We start from the raw sequence: 27,203 nt of genomic DNA on the forward strand, positions 1-27,203 counted from the left end.
GTCTGTATCTTTTCATGACCATAACCTCACTTTTCTCTTGGCTGAAAATGAGAGCAGCTTCTGTCCAGGAGTTTATTTGTTCTTGAAGGTCTTCTTTAGAGTCTCCCCACAAGCTTATATTGTCAGCGAACAAGATAAATTTAATTTTCTTACCTCCAATAGTTTGGTGAACTTTTCTCTGAATCTCATTCATCACAGTGATGAAAAGAGGAGACAAAATACCACCCTGTCTTAACCCAGATTTTATATCAAAGGTTTCAGTCATTTCTACAGGTGTTTTGACTTTATGCAGGCATCTTCATACAAATTCTTCATCCTGTGTATCATGTCATCCTGTATTCCAATTTTCTTCAGTGTTTCCCACACCTTCTCTGTGTTCACAGCATCAAATGCTTTCTTGATATCTAGAAAGGCTAACCACAAATCTCGGTTGTGTTTGTTGTATTTTTCGATTAACTGACGGACAGTAAAGATTAAATCAGTTGTTGATCTCCCCTTCCTGAATCCATACTGTTCTTCAAAGAGGTTCTCTTCAATAAGGGGTCGATTTTGCACTCTATAATTCTTTCATAAAGTTTACCAACTTGAGATGTTAAAGTGGTGCCTCTATAGTTGAAACATTTCTTTCTCCTTCTTGAAAATTAAAATTATGATGCCTGTTTCCCAATCTACTGGTATGTCCCCTTCTTTCCTGATCTTACGAAAGAGTCTGTAGATCCATTGTTTTCCAGAAATGCCCATAGCCTTGATCATTTCTCCATTACTTTCATCAGCACCAGATGTTTTTCTGGTTTTGATGTATTTCCAGGCATATTCTACATCACTCCATGTTAGTCCAACCTGTTGTCAGAGGCAGACTTGTGTGAGATAGTACTGTTTTTTTGTGTAGGCTGCATGCAATTCACATTTAGCAATTCATCAAAGTAAGTCCTCCAAGTTTCTTTGATCTTATCATCTTCAGTGATCAGATTTTCATTATCATCTCCTTGGTATTTGGAGTGTTCTTTATCTCGTTTTCTATTTTTCATCACCCCATAAACATTTTCTTATTACTATTAACATCCTCTTTCAATTCATCATTCCACTTGTTCAACCACTTCTCTCGTTCTACTGTAACAACTCGTTTTGCTTGTTTTTTGCAACCCTGTATAGTTCCTTATTATGGTCAGTCCAGTCCTTGAAATATTTTCTAAACATGTTGTTCTGTTCAGGACAGCTGTTCTTGTTCTGTCATTCCACCATGGAGTTTCCTTGTGTCTTCTTGTGCCACTGGTTCGTCCACATACCTTCTCAGTTATCATTACTTGATTTTCTTTGAGATCCTTCCATTCCTCCTCAGCTGTTCTTTCATCTGTCTTTGATAGCACTGTTTTGATCTTTTCTTGGAACTCTATTATTCTATCATTGTCCTTCAGCTTCCATGTCTTGAATTTCTTTACCTGTGTGGTTCTTACTTCTTTCAACTTGTTAAACTTGAAGTATTCAATGAGGAGTCTATGATCACTTTCCAGGGAGACACTAGGAATCAGTTTTAAGTCTAACAGTCTATTTTGTAGTTGTTTCTCGATCAAAAAATAGTCTATAAGAGATTCACTTTTTCCATCCCATCCATATCTTGTGACCTTATGGCTTTTTTGTTTTTGATACCATGAGTTCCCTATTACAAGGTTGTTCCTCAGACAGAGATCAAGTAGTCTAGTTTGTTCTGGGTTTCGTGGATCCCATCCATGTGCTCCTAGAATACTTTCATATCCATCTCTCACAGTCCCTACTGAGCATTCATATCCCCTATGATAATCGTTCCATCTCCTTTTATTCTTTCCTCTATGTCTTCTTCAAAAGGTTCTTTTCCTTCTTCACAACCAGTCTGTGGTACGTAGCACTGAATGATGTTGATGTTCTGGGAAGAATCCAATTTTAGCATTTTGTGAAGAATCTGATCAGAAACATATTTTACTTCTACTACACGATCTTTCATTTGATGATGCATAACAACACCAACTCCATTTTCTGTTTGATCTCCACCTGACCAGAATAGATGATATCCCTCTCTGAGTTCCTTTGATCCTTTTCTCTTCCACTTGGTTTCATTGAGTCCCAGTATGTTTATGCTCCTTGTTTTTATTAAGTCCCTCTATTTTGCCAGTTAGTGTCAGATGTTTAGCATGGCAATTTTGATTACAGTCTTAAACGAGTTTTGTGTGTTCTCTTCTTTGGTTGTGATGGAACATCGAGTATTGAACCATCATTAATATCATTACCAAGGAGGGAACTAGAGTCATTATTCTGGTGATTACAATATTTCCATCTGAGGCCTCGTTTAGTTTTGAAAGCAATTCTAAATTATTCAGAAGTTGACTTGCTGGGCCGGCCCCGTGGTGTAGGGGTAGCGTGCCTGCCTCTCGCTCGGAGGCCACGGGTTCGATTCCTGGCCAGGTCAGGGATTTTTCTCTCGACCTGAGGGCTGGTTCTAGGTCCACTCAGCCTATGTGATTATAATCGAGGAGCTATCTAATGGTGAAATGGCGGCCCCGGTCTCGAAAGCCCAGAATAACTGCTGAGAGGATGTGTCGTCCCTCGTAATCTGCAGGCCTTCGGACTGAGCAGCGGTCGCTGGGCAGGCCAAGGCCCTTTGAAGGGCATTAAGTGCCATGGGGTTTTGGTTTTTGGGGTTTTTTGGCTTGCTGGACCCATCACGTCCAAAGATTTTTCTGCCAGGTTTATCTCCTTTAGCCTTTAATAGTCCCCTATCAACCTGCAAGGCAGCAGGCCCTGAGTCAGTTCTCAGGGATCAGATATTGCCTCTTCCGCCAGATTCACCGTACCAGTGATTTTCACTTCCGCCTTCACTGCTGTTGAGGTCTTCACCCATATCCCTGGGCATGGGTTCCGTGTTATACCCCACGAGACTGAGTCCCCGACTGAACTCAGCCATCCTATCACTCTGGCCTACTGAAGTGTAGGGTGCCCACCCCCACGACGTGGTCGCGCCAGACAGGAATTACTGAAGTGAAGGAATTGGGAAGATGACCCTATCTCCCTTGAGCCATGTTAATGGTTGTGTATGGTGCCACAACCAAAGGCTATTGTACCATAACAATTGAAATATGTGGTGGTGAGGAAAAGGTGAAACAGATTAACAATGTCACCAATAAAGATTTTATCCGACAGAGACAAGGTGTCCATGATTGGAGCCCTAGCAGAGACACAACATCAAAACTGACTAGAATATCACTAGGAGAGACATTCAGTTTAGATAAAATGCCAGTAAACTTCAATGAATTCCTGATGGATGCCCTATTACCTATGTACGATATAAGAAGTTCTCCATGTATGGTTGTTGGCAGAGTACTGCATAAGTAAGCCCTGACCTAAAAATAGAAAAAAATGCTGCGATACATATGAAACACGTATTGGGAACCATACAGTCCTAGTCAAACCCGGCAGAGGTAGTCGGATTTTTGAAGGGCAGAAAAAAGTCCATTCGACACTCCATGTCGTACGATGTCGGCATGTAAAAGATCTCTGGTGACACATTTGGTGTTTACCCGACAAAATTAATTAAATCTCAGCCATAGATGCCCAGGAGAGTTTCGGTTTACTCGGTCGGCCATCTAGTGGGCCTAGAGTAAAATGGAACGTCGAAATTGACGAACAGACAGCGAGATGGCGTCAAATTGAAATGTCTGCACATGGTAGCTGAGGCTGTATGATTATTATTATTATTCACCTATAAATTGAATGTTCCATGTTTTTGAACAACTCAGTCCATCAGCATCAATTATGTTCAACATATGGACAGATTCCTCAAGATTTTTATCACGCAGTTGCACTCACATTTGATTTTTTTTGGACAAGACATCTTACATCTATTTTTTTATCTATAAAGTGAACGCATATTTCATTGTGTATTTGTACCAGTTTCTATGTTATTCATGTGTTGACTGATGATGTCCTGCTAGGGATGAAACATGGATTGATTTTAATGTAGTCCTTAATAAAGACTCAAATTGTATTGTAAAGGTGGAATACATGAAGAAGATTACTAAAGTGATGGGTTGAACTTGTTAGTGATTTCGTATTGCAGTGTGTCTCACAGAACCCTGATCTAGTGAGTAGTACAACTTTTGTATCTAAAGATGTTTGGGGGACTGGTGGTCAAAGATGCACAGAGACTCTGTTGATAAACTGCTAATTGCCAAGTAATTTTTGTTGGTAGTAGTGTTTTATTTGTCTTTTATAATACCAGGTTTATTTTCTTACTTTCCAGTTGTTGATGGATGAACCTATCTTTGATCATCTCCGAACCAAAGAGCAGCTGGGTTACCACGTATACTGTATGCTCAGGGACACATTTGGAATTGTCGGATATTCAGTTACTGTTAATTGCCAAGCAGGTAAACATAGGTAAGTCAATGAGGTTCTGATCTACGTCAGGTGATTTACCAGCATATTTTTAAAGAATTTCTCTTCAGGGTAAAATTCTGACACCAGTGTCTCTTCAGGCCAGGCCCTTGATCGGAACGGAAATATCACACTGTGTGACCGCACGCCATGTTGAGCATTAATATCTGCCTATACTACTATCATCTTTACGAACTCGGTAGTAGAAAACAACTGAACATTTTTCACACAGGACATAACTAGTTATTTGCAGCAATGTGAGAGACCCATAATTTGCTGTAAACATTTCCCTTTGGCCTCTGTAATTACCCATGTCTTCTCACACAAACCCACCATCAATAATATTAGCTTAACGAGACTAAACTTTCTGTATCATCATTCGATAAAACATTGTTAATTTTTGAATTCGCATTCGCAGCCATGATGTCAACAACAGAACTTGTTGGTTTTTCAGACGCGATATATCATACGTAATCGATAAATACTCAATAGATACACGCATCAAATGAAAGATCGATGCTTCTTCTACAGATATATCTTACTACATTTGTACAGTGGAACCTCGATTATCCGTTCCTGGAAACTTAAGTTTTCCAGGAATATGCGTTCAAATTACGTTGTCCCGTGAGCGTTGTAATTAAATCACGTTGTAAAAATCCCACATTATCCGTTCCTCGAAGAAACGATTTCCCGGATCAACCATCCAGAAATTTCAGTCCCATCAACACTAAATCCTCGATCAATCGTTTTTTAATAAACATTATCTCACGAAAGGACGGCTATGGCATACTTATGGATCTTGGTGTTAACGCCCCGTCATTGCGATAATTAGAGCAAGTACTGTACTAGAAAAGCGATCGGCGGTGAACTTGCATAAGGGATCATCTTAGCGTCGCATTCGGGTGGTAGGTACCTATTGTTTAGAAAATCTCGGAAATCATAAAGCAGAGAGCGGCCACAACAGTATTGTAAGGAGACAGTGGCGCATTTCGACAGCTCTGCTTGAAGACAGAACGAGTTTCGTCAAATGTTCGCACTTATAAGACGTCCACATTTTGTCCAGGGTTAGATGTTTATATTTCTATTTAATGAAGTGGAGTTATGCAGGATATCAATACTTCCAATAGGTACCTATGGTTTAGAGAATCTCGGAAATCATAAAGCACAGAGCGGCCACAACAATATTGTAAGGAGACAACGGCGCATTTCGACAGCTCTGCTTGAAGACGGAACGAGAACTTCTAATAGAAGTATTGACATCCTGCATAACTCCACTTCATTAAATAGAAATCATGTTTTTCATAGTTATGGAGTGTACAGATTATGCTGCCATGACTGCAGCAGTTCTTATCTTGGACAAACAGGACGAAGTTTTAAAATTAGATACGCGGAACACGTTAATGCCGTTAGATACAATAGGTTTTCAGCAATGGGGCAGCATATGAAAGATTTTCAACATAATTTTACTAGCATTGATCAGGATCTCACAATTTTACAGGTTATTAATAATGGTACTTTGCTTGACATCACTGAGAGCTGTTTCATTCACCTGGATCAATACTTTAATGCTGGTTTAAATCTCAATGATATTTCTGAGAAACCAAGAGTATTGTTCGATTTTTTGATAACGTTTTGTCAGATGCAGAAAAGCTTCCAATAGCAAATCAGTTTTTCAAAGCATACAGAAAACGTTCTCACGCCACGCCCTCTCGCCGCATCGCCCTGCATAATTCCCCTCCCTCTTTCCTCCTTCCTTCATTGCCATTAGCTTTAAGCCCCTCCCACTCCTTCTCACTACCTCCCATGATCTGCTTCCCGCTGCCTTCCCCTCCAATGCAGGTTCATTGGTCACGGTGTCTTGCGGCTCTCAGTGTCTTCTCTAACGTCTAAAAACACACATAATATACGCTGCCAGAGGTGAGTTTCTTATTCACGTTAATTCTTACGACTAGACCTTTTAAAAAGCCTTTCTTGACATTCTTTTCTTTTTATTTGCTTCAGGTCCCGATTTGAACCGAGAACATCGTTCAGTACCCTGGAAACACGGTGTCTGCCATTTTTCATTAAAAATATAAAAAAATATCTTGTTATTTATTACTTAGCAACTGAATCCAGCCAGGTTCTTTAAGTTAGAGAAGACCTATGTTTTATTACGCAAAACACTGTCTGAAGTTCCCTCATGTTCTTCTTTTTTAGTACTAGAAGTGGTTACGTCTTTTGACTGGTTACGTTATTTTAATGACAACCATTTTTAACCAATAGAAAAATGGTTTCTTAAGTTTTGCACCTGTTACTCCAATACTCAATGGATGTTCAGCAAGAATACCTTTTATACATATGTATTTACAAAATAAGAAAAAATGCTCTTGGACTTTCGTGATAGTGAAGCATTGGTTTTTGTCCTCGGCACAATTTAATCTGCTCGTACACGATTTAACGTTTTTAGATTCAGAGGACTTTTGTCAAGAGGACGTATATTCAAAGTTTTAAGACAGTTGGTGCTATTTTTTAGGTTTAAGTCATAAGTTAATGTTTACAGATCTTGTTTTTTAATTAAGTCTTATCAGTTTTGTAAAATTTGTGTATACGTTATGCATTGTTTTTTTGTAGCCTTGTCATTGTATGTTTTTCTTATTTTTGGCTGATGATGATGCACATTAGCATCAAAACCGGTACTAAGAATAATAAAATGTTATAATTTATCTTATAACATTGTATGGTATGGAATAGGTGGACCTCTCTGTTTCCATTAGATTCTCGGTTCAATACGGAATTAACATGAAGTTTTTAAACTTGAATGAAGGTTGATTAAGGTCAGATTGAGACTTGAAACTGTTGTTACAGATTAATTCAAGGGTGTGCCCCACAAACAGGAAATACAGATGGCTAGAGGAATACCTTGAATATCTGGAAAGCCATATACAGGACAAACGAGTTGTGATCATAGGAGACATGAATGCCCAAGTAGGTCAGGAAAGAAAAGGAGATGAAGATATTATAGATCCATGTAGATATGGGATGAGAAACAAGGCTGGAGATATTTTGGTTGACTTTTGTAGAAGAAATGAGCTGATCATTAGTAAGACATGGTTTTGAAAGAACAACAGTCAGAAGAAACAAGATATAGTTAGGATAACAAAATCAAAACTCTGATAGATTACTTTTGGTCGAGAAAGTTAACAGGAAAATGTTGGTAGATGTAACAACCTTCCTAAGTAAATCTTTTGAAGGAGATCACAAGATTTGTGCTAGCTAAGTTAAAGATGGGAAAGATACAAAAGATGACTGAGATTGGTCAGAGAAAGCTAAGGATGTGGAAATTCCAGGAGAATGAAATAAATGAAGAGTTCCAGACACACATTAAAACAAATATACCTAAGGAAGACAACAGAAGGGTCAAAGAAGAATGGGCGTACTTCAAAACAGTCATGATGGAGTCTGCAGAAAAGACCTTTGGAAGAGTATCAGGAAGGAAGAAAGATCAAGAAATGCCTTGGTGGAGTGACAGGGTAAAAGATATAGTTAAAAGGAAGAAACAAGCTTGGAAAAGATGGCTGAGAAACAGAACAACAGAATGCAAAATAGAATACACGCACTGCAAGAAGGAGTACTCCAAGGTGGTTCAAGAAGAAGAAATGCTGGCAAAAATTCACTGAATCTCTGTAAGAAGATACAACCGGAAGCAAAAAGATCTTATTCCAGTGGGTTAAAGAGAAGAAAAACCCAGGTGAAGGTGCTAACTTCATTAAAAATGAACAGGAGGAAGTGATGACACAGAAGTAGGATATATTGCAGAGGTAGGGAAAATACTTTGAACAGTTTTACAACGTGCAAAATACCTTGGTACAAGGAGAAATTGAAGAACCAGATTTAGTGCAGATGGAAGATAAGGAAAATGAGGTGTCCATGGCAGAGATTGAGTGGGCCACTAAAAGAATGAAACAAGGCAAGGCAGCTGGAATTGACAAGGCCACCATAGAAACACCAGTATGGATTCAGAAGAGGCAGGTCCACATTTGACCCAATATTTACATTGTGTCAAATGATGGAAAGGTATTGGGAATAGGGAAAGGACGTGATAGTAACGTTTCTAGATATTGAAAAGACATATGACAGTGTCCCAAGGAATTTGGTATGGAAGACATTGACAGAGGCACAGATTGGGAATGAAACAATGCAGATGGTAATAGCATTGTATAAAAATTGCAAAAGCTGTGTTAGAACCAAAGTGGGTCAAACTGAATGGTTCAGAGTTGAGACAGGTTTAAGATAGGGAAGTGCATTGTCTCCCTTACTCTGCATTATCATCATGGATAGAATTCAACATAATATCAAGGAGAAGATGGTGGGCGAGCAAGTAAAGTCTATGCTCTTTGTTGATGACATTGCAGTTTTGGGAGATCATGAAGAGGAAGTACAGACACAAGTGGATTTATGGAATGAGGAGATAAGAAATTTTGAAATGAAGATTAGTACTGCAAAAAGGAAGACCTTGATCATGACAAGAGGTAACAGAAAATCCAGGGGAGTAATAAAAATAAGAAATGAACCCCTTGAAGTAGTGAAACAATTTTAATATTTGGGCAGCGTGATGTCACAAGATGGAAATTTAGATGGAGAAATTGATTTAAGAATACAGAAGTCTGCAAGTTTCTACCAGTGTGTGAGAGACATTGTATGGAACAAAGATGTGCCAATGAAGTGCAAGAAAGTTTTATACTCGTCCTGTTATAAACCTATACTGACCTATGCTTCAGCAGCATGGACATTGACTAAGCGGAACCAAAGTAAGATACAAGCAGCTGAAATGAGGTTCTTGAGGAGCATACAGGGAAAGACAAGATGAGATAGAATACTGTTACATGCCAGCCCCATGGTAGTTTCTTTCTGTACCTCCAGGAAGGGGCTGGTGACAACTTTTATTATAATTAGGATCCACCTTATTCAATACATAAAAACTGTTGTTTAGATTAATTTACAACATATATTTCAATCAGAACTATTTTCGACGCCCCTTTGCGTCATCGTCAGCTGAAATAGGTTCTTGGAAAAATTGGCAATCATATAAGTCAAATTGAACACAATTTAAAACCACATTAACAACCTAAAACTGTGTTGCGATTATACTCTCTCAAAGTCCATATTTTCTACAAGTCCGAGACTTGTGAGTCATAAATCTTAAATAAAAACATATGCAAACCGGTTTGTTCATTAATAAAATAACGTGGATTTAAAAGAACAACAACTTAAAAATAAAATAGTCTTGAAGAAACATTAGCTTAATTTATCACACTTCTTAAAACGTGACGTAGAATTGTATTAAAAATACTTCAATAAAATCTTCAGAGTCGCTTAATGGAGCAATCCTAGTGAGGTGGAAATGAGCAATCAGTCCTTTAAGATGTTAACAAGTACAACGTTCCCAGTTCAATGCGGACCTGAAATAATAGGAATGTAATAAACTATCACTTAACTGAAGAGGCGATATATATATATATAAAATTACGTCTTATAACGTAAACGTTTTTACGTGACTCACCTCAAAAGATCGAGAATGTCAGGAGGGAATACCAAAGAGAACATTCATGGATATAGAGACTGGAAAGAGGCCTAGGGGACGGCCTAGAATGAGATGGAGGAGCTCTGTTGTGGACTGTATTGCAAATAGAGGAGTCGATAACAATAAAGTACTAGAAGAGGAATGGTGGAAATATCGAGTAAGGTGGAGGGCTTTGGTACACTACCCTACCCAGAGAGAATCTGGAAAAGGGAATTGATGAAGAAGAAGTATTATTTTACAGAGTAATTTAAGTTCAGAATTTATCTGCGTCATGATAGAACGTGTCTTCTGGAACGTGCCAGGGTAGCTTTCCGTACTTTCACTCACTTCGGTGTGTCTACAGTGTGCTTCATATTTGCTAAGTTAGAGTAAAATCGTAATTCTTTTGTATTCGGTGTTTTAAGGAAGGCCACATATCTCGTAGCAGGCAGTGTGCGGAAAAGTAGAACCTGCGAACACTGGCGATGCCGTCAGTTGGCGAAAAAGCATGGCTCGTATAATCAGTTCGTACGCACCGAGCAATATTGTCAATGCCGATGAAACTGCATTTTTTTTAAAATGCCGAGCCCAAACGGACTTACGGTTTTAAAGGAGAGAAGTGCCAGCCGCAAAATTGTACAAGGGTGGGGGTCATTGTACTGTGTTGCAATGCACACAGAAGTGAGAGACCTCCTCCTTTCGTCATAGGAAAGTTCGATAAGCCACGATGTTTTAAGGGCGTAGGGCACTTTCCGTGCAAGTACAAGGCAGTTAAAAAATGCAAACAGTACAGTAATCCTAAAAATAAAGCATTTGCACAGGGGAGCCAGCATAATTTGGCCTCGTCTTTGAATCGTGTGTTTTTCCTTTCTATGCATGAGGTTATGTTTGCCAGTAATTTATCCAAGTGCATTATTTTAATAATGTAAATGCACTTGTTGGATAAATTTTGGAAATAGTTTTTTTCTATGGCATTTGAAAGGTTTAAACTGTGAATTAAGGTGATTGCATGCATTAATGGGTCTTAGAATACTTTGTGACGTGGCAAGGGTTGGCATTTCTGAATTACGAGAGAAGTGCTACAGTGTGAAATCATACAAGGAGGGTCACTGTACTGTGTTGTAATGCAGACAGAAGCAAGAGAATTTCTCCCCTCATCATAGGAAAGTTTGATAAGCTACAATGTTTTAAGGGCATCGGGTACTTTCCGTGCAAGTACAGGACATCTAAAATGCATACAGTACAGCAATCTAATGAAATAAAGACTTGCACAGGGGAGCAAGCATGGATTTCTTCTCGTTTTTGGATCATGCTTGTTTTTTCCTTTCGTTGCATGAGATTATGTTTGTCAGTGAGTCATCCAAGTGCATTATTTGAATACTGTAAATGCACCTTGTTGGACATTTTGGAAATAGTTCTTTTCCATGGCATTTGAAAGATTTAAACTGTGATTCAAGGTTAATTGCATGCTTAATGGGTCTTAGAATATTTTATGACGTGGCAAGTGTTGGCATTTCTGAATTACGAGTTGGCGGTTAATTCAAAATCACATAATTCATAGTCTGAATTATGTGTCCCAGTGACTTCAATGTATGAGGCTTTACTGTATTGGGATTAAGACGGAAGTTGCCATGATCTTGAGATATCCCCAATTTGAACGTTTTTCAGGTGTGGAATAGGAAACCTTGAAAAACCAGTTCAAGTACAACTCTTTGAACTCGCGCGTGTGTGTGTGTGTGTGTTTTCGAAATATACTGGCCCCATCCCACCATGAAGTACACCACTTTATTTTGCCTAAGTTATATTTCAAGAACGTTTTGAGTTGCTTTGGAAATAAGTTGAAATGGCCTCAGTTTCTGGACACTTGACGTGGCTGCGTACAATTCAATTTCTAGATCTTACAACTTCTGCAAGAGGGATTGAATTTACTTTTTAGCCTATTGTTCATTTAGAGGACGTAACATAGCCCAATAGGAAAAATAAATAGATATTTCATTGCACACAGTGTGCATAAAGTAAACCTTACATCAATCACCAGTACAAAATTTTACTAGCAATTCCAAACGCTGTCTGCAACTTAGCACATGGTACCTATCACATTGGTTGCCACACCTCAAGCTGACATATGTCTTTTTGCTACACCTCTTGCGGTGGAACTCGTCATTAACTGACTTAGCTTATGTCCACCTTGTGTCCATTCATATTTTTGTTATGTTTTCAGTTGAGTAAAACTCTCTGTAGATATAGTCTCAGTTATTCCTCATAGAATGCTTCTCTAGACAACTCTTATACATGGCAGAAGGGAGTATACTTGAGTGGCAGAGAGCTCATTTTGAATAAGTTACCTTCAACCTCTCGAACCTTTCTAGATGTTTGTAGCTCAGATACTGCCAGATATTTTCTAAGCTGTTCATTGCTACTGGGCTGACTTTTATATGGAAAAGTTTAATGGCTGTTGGTAAAGACAAACTGTTTAGTTGTTTCATGTCAGTTATTGCTTTCACAGACGGTTATTGACATGGAGATTAAATACGTTGCCATGGGTCTGTATGACTACACCCAAACATTTAAATTGCTATACCAGTTTAAATTAATTGTCTTCCATGTTGAATATTTCATGTTGACTCCCTTGTCTGAATGTCGTGGAAACAGTCTGTTGTATATTCAGCTTCAACTCATTACTTTCTGCTCATCCTACTATTTCCTTCTTCAACGTATATGTTAAGACCATATCATCAGCATACCGTATTTATTCAATTATAAGCTGTCACTGATTTTAAGCTGACCCCCGAGAAATTAGAAAGAAAAAAAAAATTAATGAAGCACACAAAGCATAAGGAATCAATTTTCTGCCATTTAATTGTTTCATTAGTCATCACCATCAGATCGTTCTTATTCTTCATCATTTATTTCTTTGTCACTGTCGTCATACAGAGCATAGTCTTCTGTGCCGTCAAGTGCATTCTTAATTGAACACTTTTTAAATGCACAACCAGCGATTTTTCTTGTAATGTTTGGTGACAATGCTAATATTTCAAAAGCTTCAGTTAATAAAATTGTTACCAGAGTTTCTACAGCAATAACATCCACGAGAAGATTACTTAGTATTTCCTTCACTGTAAGAACGTTTTGACTGCTATGAAATATGCCATTTTCACTTACAAGAATCCGATTATTTGGAGGTAATAGAGCTGAAGTATGCTGCAATTGGAAGGAATACTTTTTTTATTAAAGTGATTAATGATCCTGACTCAGGGAGTACTATGGTCGTCTGACGGGAAGTTGCGTGAATGCGGGGTAAGAGGTGCGAGCGGTAAACATGTCTGCCGTGCATGCCTCGAGGCCTGATAATAAACATCTGTTCCTTCTGCGCTGACTCTTGCGAATTGAGGTGCTGTCGTGAACTTTCAAAGTGGTAGAGCAATTGTGCCTTCATTACACATTTACTGTATGTACTGCATAATGAACAGTTTGATATGGAATATGCATTGATTCAGAGAGCTTGCATTGTCTGGCACGACTGATGTTTGTAGCTAAAAGCAAAGTATCTGCTACTCCTGCAGTACGTACAAGCTGCCGCAAATTCTTGTCAGACACAGATAGTTGTTCTAGCCAGGTTCTGTAAATAGCAGTATAGTATTTAATAACTCCCATATCCGAGCACGGTTTGAAGTACTATATGCATCATGAAAACATATTTCAAGTGCCAGTAGAGAAATGATAACCCCACTATAAATTTACATGATAATAGCCTTTCCGAAATTCAACCAGACGCGAGAAAATATTAACTAACCTCTGAAATCAGTGATTCACTCTGCCATATCTTGAGGTATATCCCATTCTTACTTAATTGCAGTATTTAGCATTAATATTAATCAATCATTTACTTCAGCCTTTACTTGTAACAAATTAACAACTGCTATCGGACACATTATTTACGCATTTATTGCGGAAACATGTCCTCCTCTTTCATTTCCATTTTTCGTTACGGAACAGCAGTCGACGGGTATTACTAATCGACTCTGACATCGCCTTTGAATATCGACGAGAGAACTTGCTAGTGGACATAGCGAGGAAACGATACCGAAGTTGATTGATCGCATGCAAATTGCTGGGTACATAAATATTGGTAACTGAAAAAATCGCGCACGCTTAATTGCTCGTAATAACGGATGCGTCAGTGATAGGGCTTTCGCTGTAAGCGAAGAATAAGACACAGTTTAATATAGGAATTTTGAAGGGACAGACAAAAACTGTCGTTATAACGGGGTTACCGTTATATGCTGTACTCGCTATAGCAGATTTCTACTGTATGTTAATATTCAAGAAACGGTTTTAGGTATACCCATACATAAAAAAATAAAATATATGCTTATTACATGACGAGTGCTGGCTGTAGGCATATATTTTTAATCCTTTCTGTGTGTGAAATGGAAGTGGAAATGCCAGGAGATTGTATTCGGCTGTGAATGGAATTTTACAAACTTCAATACTTTTGCTGATATTGAACAACTTGTTACTAAACAAAATAAAATGCAATCTATTATGTGAAATTGTGAGGCTTTATTACTGTCAAAATATTTAAATTCTAATCAGGTTCAATTTACTAACTTACTACATATAGAATGTCACACTGCGATTTTTGAAGGCGAATTAAAAAAATACAATATATACACAAGTGAATACGGTAATTTGAAAATGCATAGTCGGACATATTCTTTATTTTGAAGACATCCTGCCAATATTCAGAAATAGAAGTTCAGTTTGAGGTCATTCCAAGCCTAATAGGTGTAGACATTCTTTCAGACCAATTTTTACAATAATCACTGCTGTGCATTGATGTATAAATACTGCTTTATTTTTCGAGTTTTAGTATAGCTGAATGTGTTAGATGATTTGATAGGTCTAGCTTTGAGATAATTGACCTTAATTCATGTCTGTTCTATTTTTGCAGCACAGAATACGTTGATTTGAGGATTGAGGCATTTTTGAAGAATTTCTCAAAAACTCTGAAGAAAATGCCTGAAAAAGATATTGAAGGAACCCGCCAGACCTTAATCAAACTGAAACAGTGTGTTGATTTGCACTTGAAGGAAGAGGTGAATCGTAACTGGGATGAGATTCTTTCAATGGAATTTATTTTCAATCGTCTGGAAAGAGAGGTATATCTACAGAAGTTAATATTGTTGCATAATTTTGTCATATTGATTGATGTGTTAGTAGTGGTGAATACAAGGATGCTGTCATGTATGTTAACCCTTTAAGTGCTGTTTATTTCCGGATGGATAAACACCCCTGTGCTGAGTTATTTTTGCACCACCTAGTCTTGTTCTACATTTGAGTCCTAAGTCATTTTAACCCTCATTCTATATCAAGACCCTAAGTCAGTATAACACATTCCCTCTGTCCTGTTGGTTCTATTTGTTACATTTTATACACATATGCATGTATTGGGGCAAGAGCTAACAGAAAATTCATGACTACAATCAAATGCAAAAAGATATCTTACTTTGGTTGCATACTAAGGAATGGCCATTGCCAGATCTTACAGTATCTTTTAGAAGACAAAATTGATGGTCTAAAAGTTGTTAGGAGGAGGAGAACATCATGAATAAGAAACATAAAAGAATGGACTGGAATTTGTAGCACTGAAGAGCTATTCCAACTGACAACAGATTGCAATGCACTCACCTTAATGATTGCCAATGCAGGGGGACCTGATATGGCAAGAAAGAATCAAGAATCTTTATTTGCCATTGACCATATACAACGAAATAGGCTTCGTCAACTGATAATAATTTAGTAATATTACTAAGGCTAAATGAACATACACCTTTTATTAAAACTCAGTACTAACATTATGCATTTCTAAGAATTCAGAGGTATTATAAAATGTATTTTCTGTTAACCAATCATACATTTTTCTTTTAAAATTACTGAAAGGAGTGGACCATGCAGAATGTGGTAGTTTATTAAATAATCTTAAATAACTAATTTTATGTGAGTGAGCAGTTTTTGACAGCCTGTGTATTGGGATGTCAATGTCTGCTTTGCCCTGAGTGTCATGAAGGTGAATGTTTTCCCTTGTACTGAATTCATTTATGTTGTTTTAAACATATGTCAAAGTTATATAAATATACAAATTTATAATTGTCAGTATTTTAAACTTAATGAGGAGAGGTCGACAATGGTCAATTGCACCAGCCCTACACATTATTTGAACAACCTTTTTCTGTATTAGGAGAATATTATAGACATAAGAAGAATGCCCCCATAATAACAGTCCATAAGTAATGTGTGACTGGAAGAGACCAAAATATGCCATCCTTAGGTAGTCTCTGATAACTAAATCCCTCAGTTTCCATATCAAATAGGCCACTCATGATATTTTTTTTTACAAACATGATTGATGTGTGTTTCCCAGTTCAATTTGGCATCAATATGAAAACCCAAAAGTTTGACTGACAGACTTTCAATATCTTTGGATAATCCTAGTGTGAGAAATTGAGTTTTATCCTGATTGCACAACAGCCTATTGGATGAAAACCAATTCATTGCATTTGCAAGAGCTTCGTGCAACATCTGATGCAAACCTGAGATGCTCTGGTGTTTTGTAATTAATGTTGTATCATCCGCATAGGATGTAAAATTTTGCGGTAAATCACAGATTGCCAGAATGAATAAAAATGGACCGAGGACAGAGCCCTGTGGCACACCAGTTGTAATTTTCTTCAAAGTGGAGTACCTATTTTTAATTGAGACAAACTGATATCTGTTATTTAAGTATGACTTAATTATGTTCAGTGAGGGATATTCGACACCATACATCTCAAGCTTTGGAAGTAAAATTTAATGATTAATACAATCAAAAGCTTTCCTTGGATCACATAACACCAAAGAGATGGCCTGCTTGTTTTCAAAAGCTATTAATATCTGATTAACAATTTCAAGAACAGCAGTAGTACATTTACCTTGTCAAAACCCAAACTGACTGTCGGATAAGAGATTGTAAGTTTCAAAATAGTTGCTAAGTTGATTGTACAAAAGGGATTCAAATATTTTAGAAATTATTGGAACAATTGAGACTGCACAATAGTTCTGAAGAAATGATTTATCTCCACTTTTAAATACTGGAATAACTTTAGAAATTTTAAATAAATCAGGAAAACACCTCCAAACTCTAAACACTTATCAAAAATAAAAGCTAGAGGTTCAGAAATCAAATGTAATATTCTTTTGATGATGTAATTAGATTACCAATAACAATCCATAATCTTAGAGTTTGATAATTTTAAGCTAACTTTAATTACTTCATCAGATGTGATTTCAACCCAATAGAAAGTGTTTCAGCAGGAGGGTTGATTGTGAAGAAAGTCACTCGCAGCTGTACCTGTTCCCGTAATTTGATCTCCAATTTCTTTTACAGAGTTTAAGGAATAATTATTCAGTTCTTCAGGATCGAGAAATGTGTCTTGAGTATGAGTAAGGATGTTTTCTTGTTCTATAACATCCCATGCCACCTTGCATTTGATGGGTGCATTCTCAATATATTTTCCACAACTAAAGTTTTGGCATGGATAATTTTTCTTTTATATAACTTTTTACAATGAAGATAAGCCTTATACATGCCATTCTGCTCGGTTCGTCACTGACAAGAGTTTTTATAAAATCCATACAGCAAAAGCATTCTTTCTCTATACTGAGTCAATTTATCAGTATACCAGTTCAACTTCTTGCTTTTACGTTTACCATTATGACTAATTTTGATCAGTAGTGAACATAAATGCCACAATTCAACCAATTTATCTGTCGGCAGCCCTGATGATAGTTTTTTGTGGTTTCCCATTTTCACACCAGGCAAATGCTGGGGCTGTACCTTAATTAAGACCACGGCCGCTTCCTTCCCACTCCTAGGCCTTTCCCATCCCATCGTCACCATAAGACCTATCTGTGTCGGTGTGACGTAAAACATATAGCTAAAAAAAAAAAAAAAAAAAATTATCTAAAAAGTTTCCAAGTACAGTTTCAATATCATTTTCTCCCATTTGAAATTCAAATACAAAACCCCAGTTAATTTTTTCAGATTTTCAATAAATGAAAAATGAAAACCAACAACCTGTTTTCCAGTCATTGACCGGGTCAGGGATGTTATGAATGAAGTAGATGTAGGCTATTAGTACGATGGGGTCGCCACTCCCAAAGTGATTTATTAATGACTGATAGATGCTATGAAATGAGAATGGAGAGTGTTGCTGGAATGAAAGATGATAGGGAAAACTGGAGTACCCGGAGAAAAACCTGTCCCGCCTCTGCTTAGTCCAGCACAAATCTCACATGGAGTGACCGGGATTTGAACCACGGTATCCAGCGGTGAGAGGCCGACGTGCTGCCGTCTGAGCCACGGAGGCTCAGTATTTTCAATAAATATGTTAATATAATCATCACCCTATCTCTTTACCCACATCAGAACAAGTTCGTCATTGTAAATTATGTCAAGCTTGTTAAGACATAGTGATATAAGCAAGGGGTCATGATCTACGAAACCCCCACCAACAAGTCTAAGTTTATACAAATATCTCATAAAATTTACAATAATATTATCCAAGCAACCATTATTACGTGTAGGTAGCTTGTTTCTGCAAGTTAAATTTAGAGTTCTTAGTAAATTCAGAAAATTTCTAGAAATCTGCCCATCTGAATATGCCATCTATATGATAAAATCCCCACAAACAGCAACTTTGGCCTTAAACTTCAATTTTTTTTCCATTGTTAATTCAAAATTCTTAAGAAGTACATAACCATCGGCATTTGGAGATCTATAACTAACAATTATCAAATTCTGATCAACCAGCTTCACGCAACTAAATTCTCCATGTAATTCCAATCAATCTTTACAAATTTAAAACACACTCTCACTAAAATCCCAGCTCCCAGAAGAAGACATGTACCTTCACCACATAGATTGTAAATATAAAGTAAATGGTTCTGTAGACTATCACAAGATAGCAGGTAAGCCTATATTTTCATCATAGCATTACCGCGTGATAGTGTTCATGGTGAATAGTTTCGTCAATAACGCCTCAAACAACTGGAACGTGGAATTTAAAAGGTGCGCACATAGCAACTAACTGTTCCATTAATAGCATTATGCCATGGTAGCACTTTTGATAAATCATATCATAATAAGTAGCTACTCTGAAGGTTAAGAGGTTGTAATGTTTCACTGAGGGATAAAAAATTATGTTTTAAAGATTTTGATGTGATCATTCTAAGAAATATGATGAATATTACTAAAGCTGGATTTTAAATAGGAGAATACATACAGTAATCAGATCTAAATGTGTTCGATGGAACAGGGGGGGGGGGGGCGGATGGAGGAGGAGTTGTTTTTTTCTTTGAACAAATTCTTATTTTTTTGACTTTTCTGGTTTTTTCACATTTTGTGCCGTTTTGTATTTTTATTTAAAATTTCTTTTTACATTAAATTTGCTGACATTTTTACTCAGTGCATCCTTTTCTGTGCAGTTTGAAAGGATAGGTTTGCAGCCATATTCACAAGAAGATTACAGTAATTCGGGAGATGGTGGGTTCGAACCCCACTATTGGCAGCCCTGAAGGTGGTTGTCCATGGTTTCCCATTTTCACACCAGACAAATGCTGGGCTGTACCTTAAATAAGGTCATGGTCTTTTTCTTCCCAGTCCAAGCCCTTTCCTATCCCGCCGTTGCCATAAGGCCTATCTTTGTCAGTGTAATGTAAAACAAATGGTAAGAAAAGTAATTTTTATGGTTTGGATTTTACCTCGATTATACGTTCCTGGAAACTATGTTTTCCAGTATTATTTGTTCAAGTTACTTGGTCCCACGAGCATCCTTATTAAATCATGTTGTAAAAATCCTGCATTATTTGTTCCTCAAAGAAACAATTTCTTGGATTAACTTTCCAGAAATTTCAGTCCCATCATTGCTAAATCTTCGACCACGCGTTTTTCAAGAAATTGTATCTCACGAAAGGACGGCTACGGCAAACGTAGGGCCTATGGATCTTGGTGTTAACGTCCCTTATTGCGGTAATTAGAAGAAGTAATGTACTGGAAAAGTGATCGGCGGTGAACTTGCATAATGGACCACCTTATCATCGCATTCGGGTGGTATTGTTTAGAGGATCATTGGAAATCATAAAGCAGACAGTGTCCACAACAATTCGAAGGAGACAGAGCGCATTTCAACAGCTCTACTTGAATTAAGAGATAAGAATTTCATATTGTTCCGTATTGAAGTGAATTCACTAATAATTTAAAAGCTCTACTTTTTTATATTATCATGAAGGTACGATTATGTTTTCAAGACCAGAACGGATATTGCACCTTACATACATAAAGCCATGGGAGGTTTTGGGATTGCCTATTACTATTTTGGTCTTAATATAAGACTGGGAATTTTACGTTTTTGTGTTAAAATGTTTAAAAAAAAAACCACTGTCATTTTATTTGCGCACGTTTCACTTCAAAACGTTTGTATCATTTCGCACTCGTACCAACTTGTACAGGGAGAGTGTTTTCCAGCTGAGTTCAAGGTCACGAATAACCATAATTTCTGAAGTTTTGATGATATTTTTTCTCTTTCCAATTTGATTGTAATTAGTGACGGGCAGAATTGAATATAATGCATTCGAGCACTTGAGAATTGATACTTACATTCAAAACCATATTCTCGAGTTTAACATAACCTTTAAAAGTTGATGTAGGCCTAATTTTTCGCGGTACAAGATTTCCAAGAGGGCTCATTCCCGACTCCTGCACTTTGTTTTTCGTATAACATTGCCTCATGCTGACGTCACGTGGAAGGCTTCTGTCGGCAGCTGTTGCGGTGAATGATAAGGAACTCTCTTTTATATTGTGATACGCAGAGTCTTAAAACATTTTCATTATTTTGTCGATTGTTGTGTTAAACACGAATGATTCTAAATATGGATTGTGAGAATGGCTGCGCAGTTATTTTCCAGGTGTACAGCTCTGGCAGTGCGGTATGCTTTAAACAAGGAAGTTGAAAGCAACTTCATCAAGCTAGTCAATGACACCTTCGACATGTTCAACTCCAGGGCGCATATATTTGAAGAGATTCCCGTTAGAAGTGGATATGACTTAAACTTAAGGAGTCAGGAAAATACTCTGAAGCACTTTATAGAGTTGTTTGCACAACTGAGAGTTGGTAAACGGAAAACTTTACTTCGTTTCAGAAGTGGTTAGTAATTCTATAAACTATCTCTTGGGACTTTTTGAAGACATGAACAATGCAAGTATGTCTTATATTTTAATTGCCGGATTAAACCAAGTATGCTTGGAGAATTTGTTTTCACGTGTCTGTGGCTTAGGAGCTTTCATGGCAATCCATCCCCTTTTGAAGTTCGTAACAGTATTCAACTTCTGTTACTCATAGGCTGTAATGAAATCCCTCTCTCCAGTAGTGTGTCAGTGGAAGCTGAAAATAATCCATCGCCGAGTGATACGGGTAGTTTTCATCCTTACGCTGGTAATGAACTTTGTAAGTGATGAATTTTTCATAGATGTTGTTGAGGGGCCCTTAACAACTTCACCCATAGATGAAACAGAAGAAACATCAGTGTTGTTAAGGACGGTAGACTTGAGCCAGGACTTTGAAATTGAAGACATAAACTAGGATGCAATTAAATATCTCGCAGGCTACTTGGCATTCAAAGGTTGCTCTGTAGTTGACATCTTAGGTAATTACAGTAATGGTGTTCGGACTCGTGAGAAGCCTGGTGCAGGTCTGTAGGTGACGTGCGCGTCTGTGAGGATGGGGCCCTACCTAAGATGAATTCTAATGTTGAAGATGGCACAAACCCCAACGCCCCCAACCACAGTAGGAATTAACTTATGAAAATTAAAATCCCCGGCCTGGCTGGGAATCGAACCCGAGACCTCTTGGACCATTTAGCCATAGAGCCAAACACAGCTTGGATGACTAAGGTGAAATGTTTGCGTTGATATAGGTGGTGCATCACGACTGGTTATCAATCATTTTAAAGGGAGTCCTTACTCGTCCAACCAAAGAATGCTGTCAAAAAAATTATGCAGTTTGAGGTATTATTTGGCAATTTTCACGGGCTTTATATTTTATAAATATGAAAGTGTGAATCAGATTTTGACTTCTGTACTTAAATAATAATAATAATAATAATAATAATAATAATAATAATAATAATAATAATAATAATAATAAAAACAAACACGTGAGTTCTAAATACAATTTAACCAACAACTATTTCAGTGTTTCTATGTATGTATTGAATTTAAAGTAGGCTTTTAAGATGTAATCACTCAGAGTTTCTTCTATTATTTATCTATAGTGATTGCAGGAGGTATGTAAAGTACAATTTTATTTTAATAAGTGCAATCTTTTAATTATTTATTAAAAATTGAACTTATTTTTCTTAATCATCGACGTTTATGCTGCGTGCAGGCAAATGCAGGCGCGCACTCCTAGCCCTCCAATCTACGTCATGCGCGGTTGACCAATGAGAGCACTGTGAGCGGGAATGGCCTACCTAATACACTCTATTTACCTTGCAAGATTTCCATAAACTGACTATGAACAGTATATTGGTGACCAAATTACAATGGAAAATTATAAAAAGGGATTTCGCCATCATGTTGGGTCCTTTTGTTTCTAATGTGCTTTATTTTATTAAATTAGAGAATTAAAAACTATTTGTGGTCGGATGTTGTTTGGCTTGGCATTACGGGTATTAGATTTTTTGAAGAGTTTGGCTGATCAAAGTTGCTGAACTGAAAGAAGTTTTCAGAGGAAACTGATGAAGTTTCCCCTGTAAAACTGTATGTAAAGTTCCGAGATTTTTAAGTTGCATACCGGTAATTAATGTTTGAAGCTGGCCATATTCGATTCCCGGCCAGGTCAGGCATTTTTTGGTTCCAGGTTCACTCATTCTACGATTACCTCTAATTGAGGAGCTATCGAATGGTGAGATGGTGACCCCAGTCTAAAGAGTCAGAAATAATGGCCGAGAGGATTTGTCACTGACCATGCATCACCTCATAATCTACAGGTCTTCAGACAGAGAGGCGTCGTTTGGTAGGCGGAAGGCCCATTGGGGCTGTATTTTGGTTCGGTTTAGGGCTGTTTGTGAGAATTCAATTATACATATTTCATTTTTGCGATGTTTAGCCAAATTGTTGATAGATCATTCGTTCCCAGATTTTCCGTTTTCCCATGTTGTACGTTTTCTTCCCCGTGATCCCTCCAAAAACGGAAAATCGAGGTTCCACTGTATTTCTAAAAGTTGATCAACTAATTAACTAATTAACATTTTTTAGTGAGGTGTTAATGAGTGTTTAGGAAACAGAGTACATCCAGTAAAGTCAAACGATCTATTTTGCAGGGTGGTGAAGGGTGTTCATCCATGGGGAGCTAATATTATAATATACTGTAAGCTGTACTCGGTGAGAGCAGCTACTAATAAAAGTGAACTATAGAGCAGCATGTATCATATTACAAAAATAAATAAGGGAAATGTGATTGCAGCTACTGAGCAGTAAAGAAATTCTTCAGCAGTTTGGAAAACCTGCTCAGTATCTTCAGTGTTTTATGAAGAACTACGTATGATGATTTTAAGTGTTTATATGTCATTTAGCATTAATGATGTATTTGTCCAATTTGCAGAAGGTTAGCTCTATCTCGTTATCACTAAAGATGAGAGTAGCATTCAGTCTAGTTAGAGTTTTTCTCTCTCTCTCACCGGGCGAGTTGGCTGTGAGGTTAAGGGCGCGCGGCTGTGAGCTTGCATCCGCGAGATAGTGGGTTCGACCCTACTGTCAGCAGCCCTGAAGATGGTTTTCCGTGGTTTCCCATTTTCCCACTGGGCAAATGCTGGGGCTGTACCTTAACGCCATGACCGCTTCCTTCCCCATTCCTAGGCCTATCCTATCCCATCATCGCCATAAGACCTATCTGTGTCGGTGCAAGATAAAGTAGAAAAGAAAAGTTTTTCTCTAAGAATCTAGATCATAGACTCTTTATGCTATAGATATAAACAAAATGTGGTTTATTTATAAGTCAATATGGAACAAAAAATGAAATTTATTAATTGCTATAGATACGAAGAAAATCAATTCCTTTGAAATGTGGAGCTGGAGAAGAATGTTATACATACCCTGGACTGCACCAGTGTCTCCATTGCTCAGTACCTCAACCTCTGAACCAGATTATCATCAGTGTATAAACAATGAATATTAAAATTCTTTGGACACATTATGCATTGGAGGAGAGATAGCTTAACCCTTTCCACTCGTTGGTTGAGAAATTTTATTTTCAGCCCATTCGCGTTCATTTGTATTGTTATGAATATAAAATTCCATCTGTTCATTACTCAAATTTATTTCAGGATGGCCTAAGAAATGGCCACACACTAATTACTAGTCTATTTACAAATCTCTCTTCTGTACATACACCCGGGAGTCCCAGCTGGTTGCTACCTGGGAATGTCTATAATCCTTACTTTCACTTTCCCAAAGTTCAGTCCCCTCCTACTGCCGCTGTGCGTAGACAGCTGGATTTGATATGCAACACACGACGACTATTCATTGGTGACTCCACATACGGTCCAGTACTTCACACAGTCCCATGCAGTGAACAACTAAACAGGTCAACAGTATTCAACAGCAGGACGATACTCACAGAATTACGTGAACACACAATACAGTCTTTCGTTCCGTCGCCTGCACCTACACACTGGTCTCTCCGACACAACAACAACAATTCACAACCAAGTATTTTTATTTTCCACCTTATCGATACGCTAAATTGCCTAAGGCAACTTATTGGCTAAAAGTGGTACATGTTTCATATATTATAAACATCTTCAGCCACATAACACTGTTTAGATGAATAATTCATATAATGACAAAGTATCAATGCTTTAGAGGAAGTGTCCTTAAAATTAACGTAAGAAGAGCCGGGCTGTTTGGGTCAGACGGTTGAGGCGTTGGCCTTCTGACCCCAACTTGGCAGGTTCGATCCTCGCTCAGTCCGGTGGTATTTGAAGGTGCTCAAATACGTCTGCCTTGTGTCGGTAGATTTACTGGCATGTAAAAGAACTCCTGCGGGACTAAATTCCGGCACCTCGGCGTCTCCAGAAAACCGTAAAAAGTAGTTAGTGGGACGTAAAACAAATAACATTATTATTTAACATAAGAAGATAAGTTGCCTTAAGCAATTTAGTGTATCGAAAAGGTGGAAAATAAAAAATACTTAGTTGTGAATCTGTGTGAGATACGGACATAAAGCCGATTTTATGTAAACCACAACAACAACTCGCCCTCAGGGGCCTTGTATTTATACCTCGATGTTGGGCCACTAGAACATTCAGGGTTGAGCTGGAGATCAAACTTTCCTGTCATATCTTCCGGAAATTGCATGGAGGAACTAGATGAAGGGAACAATTGAGAAAGAGCCGTGGCATGTCCTTGGGCAGAATGGGAAGTTCCCTGAACTGGCTTAGTAATTCCCTTTCAGGTAATACCGAAGGGGCTACGACAAGGCTGATGGTTGCTTGAGCACGTAACAGTATCAAAAATATGTGAAACTTCTTTATTGCTTATGAACACACAAAACAGTACAAAGAATTTATAATACACTGATGCTTAAGTCTTACTGAGTTTTATAGTTTTGCAGTGTATAGAACCTTTTGAAACAAATACCAGAGTGAGGAACTATGTATGATGGTTTATATGTCATTTAGCATTAATGGGGTATTTGTCCAATTTGCAGGATAGCTCTATCCCGTTATCACTAAAGATGATAGTAGCATACAGTCTAGTTAGAGTTTTTCTCTAAGAATCCAGATCATAGACTCTTTATGCTATAGACATAAAAAAAATTGGTTTACTTATAAGTCAATATGGAACAAAAAATGAAATTTATTAATTGCTACAGATACGAAGAAATCAATTCTTTGAAACACGATGATCACCAATCAGCTGTTCTATCATCTGTCTCCGGAATCTGAGATGGTCCATGGGCTTAGCTCCAAACTTTTTCGTGTTCTGGCAGTAAATTTACAACGGTTATTTCTAATCCCCCAAAAAACATTCTCCTCCACCATTTTAGAGTTTTTCTTATGAATAAGTGGCAGAAAAATGATCGGCCCGGTCAACCCCGCCCATTTCCTTTGTGTAATCACACCCAACAATTGGCTTCAGTGTGTCCTTTTATTGGCCTCCTTTTCCATATGAGCTCACAATTTTTGTTGCCATGTTATGACAAGTAGACAGCATCAGAATGACACACTTATCCTTCCATGCTAAAACCATTACATCTCTTACATGATAAGCCTTTATCTCACCCACTTTCAGTTTCAGGCCCTTTTTTATATCTGGTGGATTTCCTTTCCTGCCAGGAATAAGTGTACCAATAAGGTGACATTTCTGTTTCAGAAGTTCCTCAGCCAAGCTGACACTAGTGTATTATCTGTCTGTGAAAACCTTGTGACATTCCAGTGATCCCCCTACTGCAACGGCCAGCCTGTCTATCAAATTGCAGACAATCATTGTAGTGAACGGTTTATCATCATAATGTAGGTTATTTACAACTGCAGTAACTTTTCCATAATAAGGAATCGAAGAATGGACGTACCCAGTAGCACTATCAGCCAGAACAAAAAATCTTATTCCCCACTTGTTCGGTTTCTTGGAGTGGTAGGTCTTGAAACTTATTTTCCCTTTGAAACCAATAGCAGACTCATCTACTGATATATGTTTGCCAGATACAAAAAATTTTTGGAGCCGCGATTGTAGGTATTTCAGAAGGTATCCTATTTTCTGCGTCCTAGTAACAGTAAACAGTATAGTCACTTTCAGTATCTCCTGGATTAGGACCTACATTCAACATCCAGAAAATCTGCATAAATCTATCTCGCATAAAAATATCGCGAAAAATGGCACATTTTACCCCTTGCTGGGAGAAGTAGTCTTGTAAGTTATGTAAATTGACAAGTCCCATGTTGAGAATAACACCAATAAACAGTAACATTTCGATGAATGTCACCTTTGTCCATTTCCTCCATGTAGACCGAGGCTTCATTGTAGGTATCAGTTTACGAATTTTCTCCTCAGTGTATTTATTAGTTTCATTGGCTATACCCTCAATAACATTTTTGTTATAAAACAAGCTAAAATATTCCAGTGGTCTTGCATGAACTGGTAGATTGACATCCCATAATCCTG

General features: G+C 37.7%; 1 protein-coding gene across 1 annotated transcript in view; it reads left to right on the forward strand.

Annotated features, from left to right (window-relative positions):
• The window catches only part of Nrd1 (Nardilysin), a 197,490-nt gene that overhangs the window by 130,994 nt on the left and 39,293 nt on the right, over window positions 1-27,203 (forward strand). The window contains exons 18-19 of the mRNA XM_067135758.2: window positions 4,271-4,407; window positions 14,898-15,105. Coding sequence (XP_066991859.2) covers window positions 4,271-4,407; window positions 14,898-15,105 — 345 coding nt within the window. The remainder of the gene's footprint in view (window positions 1-4,270; window positions 4,408-14,897; window positions 15,106-27,203) is intronic.

Source organism: Anabrus simplex, chromosome 1 (genome assembly GCF_040414725.1).
Source record: "Anabrus simplex isolate iqAnaSimp1 chromosome 1, ASM4041472v1, whole genome shotgun sequence".
NCBI lineage: Eukaryota > Metazoa > Arthropoda > Insecta > Orthoptera > Tettigoniidae > Anabrus > Anabrus simplex.